General features: G+C 40.5%; 1 protein-coding gene across 2 annotated transcripts in view; it reads right to left on the reverse strand.

Moving 5' to 3' along the window:
- The window catches only part of Task7 (TWIK-related acid-sensitive K[+] channel 7), a 75,123-nt gene that overhangs the window by 41,333 nt on the left and 21,583 nt on the right, over positions 1 to 12,207 (reverse strand). For both annotated transcript variants that reach the window (XM_083137296.1, XM_083137295.1), the window contains exon 2: positions 3,598 to 3,753. In XM_083137296.1, the coding sequence (XP_082993422.1) occupies positions 3,598 to 3,736 (139 nt within the window). In that variant the 5' untranslated portion in view covers positions 3,737 to 3,753. The remainder of the gene's footprint in view (positions 1 to 3,597; positions 3,754 to 12,207) is intronic.

Consider the following 12,207-nt stretch of genomic DNA (forward strand, 5'->3'; position numbering starts at 1 on the left):
CTTCCTCATGTGCAGATCCTTGAAGAGCGTGTCCGTGTAGCCTGTGACGCTATTCGGATACAGGTTGCAACATTCGAACGAGTGAGGCAATCCATGATGCGATGTTTCGACGCTTGCATTCCATCCCATGGAGGCCACTTTGAGCACCTGTTGTAACATGGATGAAAGTCATGCCATGTAATGTGTACCGGTACTAATTGCTTTATTGCAGACTCACCGTCCATTTCCGGACATATGTTGATATGAACTTTTTTGTTCCTTTACCTGTCAGAAATCACCTCCTGAAGTTTGTCCCTATAGTTTATGTTCACCCTGTATAAGAGAGTATGCATTTCTCCCCATGTTGCAAGTGGAAGCGTTTTTTTCCAGTTGGTTATTAAGTAAGACACGATTTTTGAACAATATGATGAGTAAGAATTTACAGAATCCCATGGATTCCTTATGGACTTTTCCTAAGACAACTGAAATCTTCAACGTATCCTCTTTCCGTTCATGTAATTTTCTACGCCATCGGAAGGTTGGTATTCCCAAGAAGACCAGTAAAATAATACTCCCATAAGCGTAATGCTAAGTTTTCTCTCCGTCCTACAACCAGACAGAGCACAGACCTCTCTTTCCCCATTTCGCCGCGGGGAAAGGTGGGTGAGGGAGGGGCTATTTAGAACCTCGCGTCTGGCTTGACATTGAAACTATTCATCGTGCCTTTAAGTCGATTTTCGTGCGATGCGTCAAGTTCGTTCTCGCACGAAACACACGAAACCGGGAGGCTGCTTTGTTCACTGAAAATCGTCTGCTGCTTTCATGCAACGGGCGTGCGTGTTGGCTTCAAACTGCATTAGTTAGGAAACTACAATAAAATTTGAACAGAGGCCGATATGAAACAACATGCACAACATGAGTGTGCCTTAACTGTTCTTAATATATTATTAAAATGAACATGATTCTCTGCAATATAGTTCCTTTCTACTAGAAGGTCATGCTTTCCTCTGAAAATTTCTATAAATAAAACACTGAGAACTGACTGATGCTTTCGCCCAATGAGTTCCATAAGTCGGTTAAACAACTGGTTTTACCAGGTTCATGAAGTCAGTTAATTTCGAATTTTTGCGTTTCGTTTTACGAACGCGACCATAATTTGTATGTGGCAAAAGCGGCGAGGCCTGCCATCTACTGTCTTTCCAGAGTTGTCTCAATTATGTAGTGGTACATTGCAATCAAGGGGTCCCGGGTTCGATCCTCGGTGGATCCACAGTGGTTCGGATCGCACTTCAAATTGTAAGCCCAAACCCCGATTGACGTAACTGAGTATAAAGTGGACTTAAATGTTCGCAACACACACACACACACAAATATACGCCGTCTCAGTGCTGAGTGTGATAAGCGATACACTTCTTCTTATATATAATCTTCTGCATCGAATATTCTGTGTTCGACTTCTGGGATGGGCATGGATATTCATTGCGAGTGTCCTTCATCAGTTTCATCCAATCAGCACTCATATTCGTCATCCCGATTTGCCTGAAAGCGACCCAAAAAAACGAAAACAGGATTACATTCTTATGTGCACATTTACGTATAAATATGTAAATATTAAAAAAAAAATGACATTTTACATTCGCCCAGAACAAAGGCAAACTTATAGATACACTGGGATTTCCTTGCCCCTACAACTGTTCGCATGGCCATGAAAATAGGCATCTAGGCTGCGTTGCCTAGTTCGAGCGTCAGACCGACCTCTGTCCGGAGTCAACAGCGATTCGGGTGATAAAAAATCGCCAGTGCGGCTAACCTGTGTGTTTCTTTTCTATGGGCAACAATTCCGTCATTTTGAAAATGGAGCATGCTCTTACTTTTTCGTCGCCGTGATTTAAAAGTTGCCAGTGAGCGCATTCCCATACCAACCCTACTTTCTATTCCAACCAGAGCAATTTTTAATCGCTATTGGGCGCTAGTCCTGTTTTGGAAATTAATCTTTGGAAATTCCATGATAGTAACTATCAATCGCAAAATATGATATTATTGAACATGAAATTTCGGATTTCCGGATGACGTACTGCGAGCACTAGTGGAGTCTGACCCCCCCACCCAAATTGTAAGGGAAATGGCAGTGACATTGGGTGTACATTATTTCACAGTTCCCCGGCGCTTGCAAAAACTTGGAAAAGTCAAGAAACTGGATAAGTGGGTTCACTGAAAAACACACGTGTCTTTCTCTGCTCTACCGGAACCGAAATGTTCCGTTTTTGCACAGAGTAGTGACATGTGACGAAAAATGGATAGTGTTCGATAATCGTCGCCGCTCTGCATAATGGCTAGATGCTGATGAGGTCGCACAACACATGCCGAAACACACCCTTCATTCGCGGAAGATACCACTGTTTGTTGGTATGCTGCTGCACTATTCATTCTTGAAAACTGGTAAAAGAATGAATGCTGCGAAGTACTGCGCCCAGCTGGGTGAAATCCATCAAACTTTATGAATTGAGCATCCTAGATTGGTCAACAGAAATGAAGTTATAGTGCTTCACGACAACGCGAGGCCCCATGTGGCAACAACAACAGTGCAAGAACTTCACAGCTTGCACCATGAGAGTTTTCCGCATACACCATCTTTACTAGATCTGTCGCCAACCGTCTACCACTTTTCTAAGCATTTGAAACATAATTGGGAGGGGGGAAAAGTTTAACCATTGAAGTAGCTGTCAAAAACGCCTTTAGCTCGCGTTTCGGTCCAAAACGTCGAACTTTCCACCGAGTTACTGTTGCTTGAAGTTTCACTACAAATCCGACATTTTATGTGCAACAACCTAAAAAAACACTATGTGTCGCCCCTGTCAACACATACTTTTTCAAGCACAGAACTATTCAATCTGTATTGTATTAATCTATGTTGGAATCTTTTCTTTAAAAAATGTGTTATTGTTAATGTTACAATAGGAAATGAATTGTTTAACTTAAATCAGAAAAAATGTTGAAACTATGGAAATATGAAACAACTATGTAATAACCATGGTAAATTGTAAACAACAATATGATATAAAAGAGCTGGACTTTTGTAAGCCTACGGGACATTCTCCTGGTTGCCGAAAAGCTGATGGTTCAGGGGACGTTGGGGAATATCTTGCTTCAAACTTCGGATTGGCTGGTGTACTTGTACTCCATTTGGCAGATATTCCACAAACCCAACTCTGAATAAGGCGTTCTCCAGCATCATCAAAAAGACCAGGGTTATAAACTTCGGTACAACTAATAGGTTTAGTCCTACAAGTTGTACCGGGTGAATTGTCTGTTTGAAAAAGTGTCTGTATAACATCAGCAGTTTAAATAAATCTTCGAGTAAAAGGTCTTAATGATCTTTAATTTCAAACCTACATAGGTGATAATTAAAAATAAATCCTACACCACAGACCTCGCAAGGGCTTGGTCCTACTAACCCTTAGAAGCCTTTGAGAAGTCCGATGAAAGGGTTATAACCAGACTAACATAAAGCCCTAAAGGCAGAAGGTGCGTGTCAACTATTCGCTTCTAATATCCGTAATATCGAATTATATAAATAAATTAAAAACTAATTTGTAGTTATATGAAGCCTCCACTTACCTATCATGGCGAGAACTACAGTGGCGAAGTAGAAGGCTCCTGCGAACTTCCATTGCGGCCCAGCTTTGTAAGGTTTGTTCTCTATGATCACGATCTCGATGACTTTGTAATCTTCCTCCGAAATGTTGTACTTTCTCATAAGGTTGTTCTTCGCGTCTGCACAAAGAGAAGGAAGGAGAGAGAATAACATGAGATGGGTAAGTTAACTTACATAAATAGGGCGAACCGTTACACTTACTTTGCTTCCAAAAGTAACATATTACCATTACTTTTCACAGAAAGTAACGCGTTAATTTACAGACATTCTTGCAAGTATTTTCAATAAATTGTGTATTGAATTTGTTTTCAAGCCCATTCTATACACTGATAGGTATAACCGGGTTGGACCTACAGTTTAAAGTGGGATCCAAATGGCTCCACCGGGCATGGAATCCGGGGACCCCTTGATTACAAGACGACGACGTCACCACCACGCCATAGGGGGGCTGCTGAAACTAATTTATATTTCCTTTTTACAGTAACGGCAACTCAGTTGTCAACATTGATGTATGGAAGCGAATCTTGGATAATTAATGAAAAACAAGAACAAAACTTATAAAAAGCAGTATTTGAGGAAAACTGTGAGAGAAACAAAAAGGGACAAAATCAGAAATCAAACAATTGGAATAATGTTAAATACAGAACCAATACATCAAGATGTTGAGCAAGCCCAACTCAGATGGTTTGGACATCTCAGCAGAATGCCTAAACATCGAAAACCTAAACAGATATGGGAGGGAAGAATGGATGGATTGGATGTAAAGAGACCGAAAGGAAGACCACGTAGGACATGGAATGAGTGAATGAAGGATATCCTGAGCAGGAGGAACATCTCGTGGAGTGAAGGAAGGAATTTGGCAGAAGATAGTGACAGACGGCGAGCTCTCTGACTCTACTACTGACAACGGAGATATATCAAGTCTCCGAAACGGTGGATTGAAAAATAGGTTCAGTCAAATACAATTGAACATTAACCACCAGTCACTGACAGAAGCGTGCGGTAAAGGAAGGCGGAGCAAGCGTCTCTTCCGTTGTTTTTTTTGAAAACAATTTTGATATCTTAAGTTATACACCTTGTAATGGAATTTGTCTACTTTAAGATATTTACATATGCAGACTTTTCAATTTCCATATTTCCTGTCATATTGGCTGCAGGCTGCACCCTTCACGAGGCTCAGCAACGCGGCACAGCTGATCCGCGTTGGAAGGAAGAGGACTGCTCTCCTCTCTCCCCGCTTTTCGGGTGACTTATACAGTTCTTGCATTTCCGTGTCCTTCCCCCGCTTTGTCTTTGGCATTGGAAACACCTCGTCCACGCTGGCCACAAGTGTTGCTAACTTCCAGAATTTTCTATGCATCCGCTCGGTACGAATAATCACGTGTGGAACTTAACAGAAATGATCAAATCAGCTTATGAAGTTAAGTCAATGAGTGCCGGTCGTATGATATTTATAAGAAACAAAATCACCAGCCAATACGTGGACATATCCGTCATGTTGTCAGTAACTCCGAAATATAGAGGGTATGTAACACTGCAAACAGGGTGAGGAAGAGGGCACATTTGGAAGCGTGGGAGCTGCGGATGCGTGTTTTCTTTACTTTGGCCATCGTCCTGTGTTATTCTGTTCTTTCGTGTGGGGTTTTTGCTGTCTTGTGTTAAAGTATGGTCTACATTGAAAATAACCACCAGGGTTGACAAACGAGACAAGCCATCGATTTGGAGTGGTGAATGTAAGGACTCTAGTAGTCCAGGCCAAATTGCTTCAGAAGATTTTTAAACAGTTTCTAGCTCAGAAATCATTGCTGAATAATATATCCAAAATCAGACAAAATCGGACCACGGGAAAACCTCCAAAAACGGATTTCAAAATGCCGGACTGGCTCTTTTCTACTAAAGGCAAAAAATAAAGTAATTTACGGATTTTAGTGAGGAAATGCTTTTATTTACATTTGATAATACTTAAACTAAAACAATCTTTCAACAATATACCATTTCTTATGCAATTTTGATATTAAAAGTTATTTATAGAAGTTAGACACTGAGAAAATAACAATTACTTCAAATAATATTCTTTTAAGTTCTCTTAATTATAAAGTCAACTTCTAAGGATGGACAAAGTTTCATTAATCGTCTTCATCACCGTAAACACTGGCTTACACATGGGGGGGGGGGGGGGGGGCTACAGTCCCTACCGACATTTTGAGGAAAATCAAAATTTTTAAATGGAAGCAGCAAAGAACTTGGGAATAACGAAAGTGCTAAATGCAGTATAGCAGGAATTATTCTTTACATATCAACCCCACCCTTCTGCCTTCGTAATCTCTTCTGTATAGAAGATTCTTATTTGAAAGTGTGTGCGAAATTTAAGGTACTTTGTGGACGAATCGGTAGGTGACAAACAGTCAGGTGTAACAAACGATATAGCTGCAGCTAATGTTTTCAGTTAACATTCGACGACATACGTACCTTGTTCGTGGATTGCGACGACTCGCAGTCATAAAACAGAAGCATTGCTTTACTTCCAACGGCTGCAATATATGAATGTTGGCAGGAATGGAAACAAAATGAATTTACAGCTGAACGGAGTTCATTTACGTTCATCAGTTTGCCTAATGCTGAGGATTTCCCCATTGAGCACATTGTGGATGTGGTTTCGAGTTTTTGTTTCAGGTCCGCTTTATTCACACATACGCTAATCAGTACTGGACATGCAATTTAATGTGAGATGCTAATCACTACATTCCTCCACCAGGCATCGAACCCTGAGCCCACTAAATACAAGGCGACGGACGTTATCACTACGCCTTCGGGGAGACCAGATAAATTCTGGGTTTGGTATTAGAGCCAGTGAAAACATACAGAAAGAGGAGCAGCTTGCGGATGTGTCAACCCAGCAATGATTGTATTTCGAAGATATTGTACACAGTATTGGGAGATGGTCCCTGTCTTATGTCACTGCGATAGTACAACTTGAAACCATTGTCCTTGGCATGGTACAGGAGCAATTCGGTCTTTCCCCTCTATTACTGTTGTACAAACACTTGCATTTTGTAATGCGACTGCAGCACGAACGATGCCCACACGATCATCCTCATCTGCGTTGTACACAGCACACCGGTGCTTCTACATCTCACCTGTGAGGGAAATAATTGCTTGGTTGTTTTCTTCAGTAGCTAGGGAGTGTTCTTTCTTGCCGGCGCTGAAATTATCATCCCTACCAGTCTTGATGCAGAATCTCCTGAGAATTAAACCCTTGTTCGTAGGATAGCCTCTGCAGACATCATCAAAAACGATAGCCCTTCCATCTGTTTTCAGAGTGAAATCTTAACAAGGGATTGCCATGTTCTTGTGCGTTTCATTGTTACGCCACGGAACGGAATGCTGGAGGGTTCCATCATCCAAAACGCACTGACTTGTGCACTGGATTTCTTCAACTTCCATTCGAAAGTTATTTCATGACCTAACTGAGAATTCTGGGCTGCTCTCAACATACTTTATCATTCGAATAATGCACGAGGATATGCACGAAGCTTGTAATTCTCTGAAAGAGTGCTGCATCTACTTGTATATCGTATCCGACAACGCAGCAGCAGCAGAAAATCCCATTATTTTAACTTTGTCAATCTTTTGGCAGAATATTTGAGAACAATCTTTCTCAATTATTTTGAAGATGGTATCCGTACCAATGTAATGCATGCAATTCATCAAAATTAACTGCTGTACTAGTGTTGCAGAAACTTGAGTCAAAATGGAATGGGGATATGGATTCCAGTCGTTCTTTCCTTTTTTTAATAACATTACGGTCTTCCGTTTGTCTACTTTCTCGCATTTCATTGTGTTGCTCACTACCCTTCATCAAAACTCTTTTATATTCTTGCATTACTAAGTTGTAAGGGGAACACAAGTGTATAGAAAACAGCCATGTTGCCTTCTGGATTTCTGTAAAACCGTTTCCTCCTGTCAGTCCTCAGCTGCTTTGCAGGGAATGCCACGAGGTCTGATTCAAGTCGCACGCAGGGTCTCGGATTCGATACCCGGTGGAGGCACATAGTGGTTCCGACCCCACTTTAAACTTTTGGTCCAGGACCAATTAGCCTAGCCTTTTTGTGCATAAAGTGGACTTCAAACAAAAATTCAATCCTAGTCCGGTCCATAATCTGTCACAAATTTACCTCCCAGCAACATTTTCTGTACGGTTGGATTTTCAGACGACAAACAACGTTCTCTGCAAGTACAGCTATAGAGGCTTGAGGTAATTGTAATCTATCGCTGCTGCAATGATGGAGAGAATCTTCACCATAGCTTGCAACTGCAAATCATCCACGAGCCGGCTCCTATCAGCATCTATCAAGTTACATGTAATGCTGGTCATTTGTGGTGATCATATTTTAACTACATCTTGTCCATTGCCTAATTTTCTCTCAAAAATCGTGCACAATTCAGATATTTTCATTCTTAAAAGGCAAAATATAATTTGACACAAGAAAATACAAATTTTAAGTAATAATACACAAAATATTAAAAATAATTAAAAAATTAACATACAATGTAAGGAAATTCACAATAGCCAGTCCGCCATTTTGAAATCAGTTTTTGGTTTTTTTTTCTCGGGGTCCGATTTTGTCTAATTTTGGATATGTTATTCAAAAATGATTTCTGAGGTAGAAACTGTTTAAAAACCTTCTGAAGCAATTTTGCCAGGTTTGATGGAAAATTGCTTTAGATTGCCTGGACTATAGGGATCATCTATGAAAATCATTCAGTTCAAGAACTTGTACCGAAAAGCTGGAGGTGTTGAATCATGAGAGACTGTGTCCTAAACTATGCGTAACCAAAACAAGTAAGAAAAACGGGAAAGTTTTCATTAAGTAGTTAGAAGTGTCCCAGCAAGAAACAATATTATGTTTGAATTTGTTTAAGTCCACTTTATGCACAGAAAGGCTAATTGAGACTCAACCTACAGTTTAAGTGGGACCCGAACCACTCGACATCGAATCCGACGCCCCTCAATTACAAGGCAACGAAGTGTGGTTATGTAGTAGCAAAGTTATTTATAAATCATTTTGTTGGAACATGGAACTTTACAGGCCAAAATGACTTCAGTAATTTCCATAATGCAGTGCAAAGACATGAACATTCCAAAAATCATACTCGTGCAGTGACGTACAAAATGGGGATTGGCACAATATTCCTAAAAAAAAACAACAGGCTAAAGGCAGGAAAACATGACAAAATACACATTGTAGGGGCCAGGTTAGCGGGGGGGAACAAAAGCCCCCTTTAAAATTCCAGCCCCCTCCTGTGTGTATACCAGTGATTTTGGCTCCAAATTTACCCTTACAACCCCTATATTACCTTGAAAATGTTACAATTAACCGAAATGAAAAACTGACCCATCGCTTGCTTATCACGAAAATTCACGGCACGCCCCTGCAACAACAAAGAATAATTCATGTGTGATATTCTGACAGTTGGGACGTAATGTGACAAAATTAACGTGGTAAGTTTTCTGGATTGAGTTAGTATCGCGTGACCGAATCTGTTGCTGTACTCGTCACTATTTTTACAAGTAACGTTAATCACTTCCGTTACTTCACTTACGTTCCTTCTGAAGTGAGAAATTGACACTGGCGTACGCGATTTTTTTTCTGGGAGGGGGGCTGGGATTGTATTGCTGTGTACTAGGGTAGGGTGATACACAATAAAACATTTCATAATTACCATTTTAACCTTCGTCCCAAAGATTGTTAAAAAAAATGTAATCGCGGATCATTTCAAAGCATCGTTTCAGTTACCATTTTTTTACCCAGTTCTTTACTGCCTTAATTAGAAAATTTTGATTTTCCCAAAATTCCGGGAGGGGGCTGTAATCCCATCAGTCCAGCCCCCTCTGCGTACGACAGTGAACTGGAGTATTTATTTGCCAGGAAGCGAAACATGCTTTGTTGTGGAAGAGGAATGTTTTTTTGAATTCCTGAAAAGTGACCTAGATATATACAGAGAGTAGCAGGGGAAAGTTGGGGGGTATTTCTGGTGCTGTTCGTGGGTGAACCTCTCAAGTCAAACAGCTTTGGCAATCTTGTCTTTCGTCGAATGGCCCAGAGGCGCATTATATCAATTTCCCACCTAAGTAAAATTTTCGACGAAAAGGGAAATCCCATTTCGCCGAATATTTTGAAGGGAGGGGATTTTCCCTCCGTTGGGAAATTCCGGGTGTTGCAGGGCCAAAGGGCACCTGTTTACTTTTTGTAAACAAATAGATAACTTAGCTATTATAAAGTTATGTGGCGAGAGATACCCAGAGTAATTATACAGAGCATTCCCTGACATTCGCTACGAGACTCGGCGGCAAGCGGCCCGGCGTCAGCTTGACTTTCCCGGTGAACGGGTCCGCGACAGTCGCACGCTACAGTCTGTTTTTTTCGCTCTCCCTGGCTTCGCTCTCTTTCCCTTTCTGTTGACGTTGCAGACTGACGCCAGTATAATCCTTCCTCGGAAGTTGTGTCGTGTCGTGTCCGTGTGTTGAAGATTCTGGCTTAATATGGCACCACAAAAGTTTACATTACAACAAAGGATTTATCTTGTCGAGCGTTACTTCGGAAAGAGGAATTGTGGAGAAGTGCGACGACGTTTTGTAACGAAATAGGACCACTATATTAAACCTCGTAAAAAAGTTTAGAGTAACAGGGTCAGTTCTGAATAAAAGTGGAAAGAAAAATGGGGAAATCTAAAAATAAAGTATACAAAGACAATCCGCACACCATCCGTGAGTTAAAAGAGAGTATTGTACGAGAAATCGGAAGAATTACAGTATACGAAGTTGCACGTGTAAATGCCAATTTCCTTCGGAGATGCCAGGAATGTGTTGCAGAAGAGGGACATCATTTTCAACACCTTCTGTAGTCAAGGTTAGTACACAATATGAAAACTGTAATTTTAATAGCCGACTCTAGTGACTGTCGCGGACCCGTTCACCGGGAAAGACAAGCGCTGATGCCGGGCCGCTTGCCACCGAGTCTCGTAGCGAATGTCAGGGAATGCTCTGTAGTATTTGTGGATCTGGAGAAAGCATTTGATAAAGTGAATTAGATGAGATATTCAGAGGATTGGTTTAGACTGGAAAGAGAGGAGAGGAATCTGGACATGAAACAATGGGATAAACGGATTAGAAATAACAGAAGGAAGTGGACATCTACACAGATTGGTAAAGAACATTTTCCAGAATAAGGAGGGGGTTAACAAAATAAGGTGATCAGACGTCCTATATTAACCGAACAGTCCCTGCTTTGAGTCTATATCCCATTTTTTTAAAACGGGACGCCAAAATGTACTTGTACTTGTTGCAGAGTTTGAAGAAGACCTTGCTAGAAGGTTGAAACGTTACGTTTAGTTTACGCTTTATAATAAAATAAATTACTGCCTTGGTCAGCATATTGAGTTTTTCAGGTTCTTTTAGTACAAACTTTGAAAGCTACGTTGATCAATAAGGTGAACTTTAATCACACGTGTGTAAACTTCTACAAAATGTTATTTGAAAACGTAACGTAAAGTAACGAGTTGGTGTTTTAAGTCCACTTTATGCACAGTAAGGCTAATCGGAACTGGACCTACAGTTTAAAGTGGGATCCGAACCACTTTGTGCCTACACCGGGTATCGAACCCGGGACCCCTTGATTACAAGGCAACGACGCTACCACTGCGCCATCGGGGAGGCCCTGTTATTTGAAAAGAAGGATGTACTGAAGAAGATCCATTTATCGGAAAATATCAATGAATGACTTCAAATTCTAAAGGAATGCTTGGTTGGAGTGGAGTGCATATCACCATATTATGTAAGTTATTTACACAGTATTTATTTATTTACCTTCATTAGGTTCAAAAATAAGTATTTGTGACGACAGAGTCCCTCTTTCCTTCAGGAAAATGTTTAAAATGTCCTGTTTTGTTGTCTTAAGAATTGGGTCATCTCTGTAATAGGAAGAAGAAAATGTACAATGAGTTTCTGACTTCGTTGAAATAATCTTTCACTTCGGTCAATTGAACATAGACAAAGAAACTGAGAAAAAAGAAAGTGAGGATTGGAAAGAGAATGATAGATTGCAACAGGGAAAAATAAAAGAGAGAGAAACAGAGAAAATGAAACAATCAAAATGAGAGAGAAACAGAAAGACAAAGAGAAGTGTAAAGAGAGCGAGAGAAAGAAGAAAGAGATAGGAAGCAACAGAGACAAAGAAAACAAGGTAGAGAAACAGAGGAAAGGAAACATGACAGAAAGAGAGAGAAACCGAAAGAAGGAAAGGTAGGGAAAGAAAGGTGAAAAGAAAAATAGGGTAAGAAAGAGAGATCTTTGCAGCAATAACCAGCGAGCGAAAGCCCACTTCATGATAATTCGCCCAGCCTTGTGCCTATCTGAACGAAATTTTCTTGCGACTCCTCTGTTGTCCCTTAACTCGCCAATGAAGTTGGATTTCTGATGTGATGATAATGATAGATGATGACCATATGCATTCAAAATATGATATTTGAGCTCGGAACTACTCGTAGTACTTTTGAAGTTCAAAATAACATCA

Source organism: Lepisma saccharinum, chromosome 16 (assembly GCF_977018435.1).
Source record: "Lepisma saccharinum chromosome 16, izLepSacc3.1, whole genome shotgun sequence".
NCBI lineage: Eukaryota > Metazoa > Arthropoda > Insecta > Zygentoma > Lepismatidae > Lepisma > Lepisma saccharinum.